Consider the following 887-nt stretch of genomic DNA (forward strand, 5'->3'; position numbering starts at 1 on the left):
GATTTTTTTAAAAAAAATTGCCGCTTTTCAAAATATCCTAAATGAGCCGCGTCGCCTTCATCTGCACTCCATCAATCGCAGTCTGGATGTCTTGGAAAGCCTTTCCTTCCGTCAACTCTAACGCAGCGGAATCGTTGTCCGCCAGCCATTCACCGGCCTTCGTTGCCAGGTATAGCTACAAATGACGGGGTCCATCCTTGTAAGGGAACTTCAGAGCCGTCGCGATGATCGCAACCTTCAATGCGGAAACCGACTCAGTGTCGCCGATCTTCACTTCAAGCGCGCTTCCCCGCTGGCCCAGAATTGTACAGAAAAGATTAACTATACATTGGCACCGATTCTAGGATGAAAGATAGAAGGGCACAAATTAATAAACGGACTTTACCGAAAGGGTGACGTCACAGGTAGCCGTTGTAGAGTTTATTAAACTGCCACAAGTATCGATGTTCGCAGCCATCACTTTACTGTATCACGGTAAGTTGCGATGACCCTTCATGATTATATGGGTGTTTCTGAATATAGATGTTGATCGATATCTCCATCAGTTGACCGTCGGTAACCTTATTGATTGCTTCGAAATAACGTCAGTTTGAACCCGTTGATTTTGTTGAATTTTCCGAATATAGACCACCAATCGAATAAAAAACTCGGAAATAAATTTCAGACATCATTATCCTTGTCGCGCTATGAGCAATCTCAACGAATACTCAAAGAGAAAGCTTACAGGCCTCAAAGCCATAAACACTTAACTGTACTCGTCCTCTGGTTTTCAGTGCCAAGGGGGAAGTTTGCTAACCTTAATATGGTAAGCGACACTATCAGAAACCTGTTCTGATAACCAGTTACATTATAAGTCATGAGACATCTGTGCAACACTGCCACTATAC

The 887-nt window shown here is 43.5% G+C and overlaps 1 protein-coding gene across 1 annotated transcript; it reads right to left on the minus strand.

Moving 5' to 3' along the window:
- Positions 1–37: 37 nt before the first annotated feature.
- Positions 38–457, minus strand: PPTG_24886 (hypothetical protein; the record flags this gene model as incomplete). Its single annotated transcript, XM_008918832.1, has 3 exons — positions 38–175; positions 236–292; positions 386–457. 3 exons carry the CDS (start codon positions 455–457, stop codon positions 38–40), a joined length of 267 nt encoding a protein of 88 aa, XP_008917080.1.
- Between the last annotated feature and the right edge of the window lie 430 nt (positions 458–887).

The sequence above is a fragment of the Phytophthora parasitica genome, assembly GCF_000247585.1.
Source record: "Phytophthora parasitica INRA-310 unplaced genomic scaffold supercont2.330, whole genome shotgun sequence".
NCBI classification, from domain to species: Eukaryota; Oomycota; class Peronosporomycetes; order Peronosporales; family Peronosporaceae; genus Phytophthora; species Phytophthora nicotianae.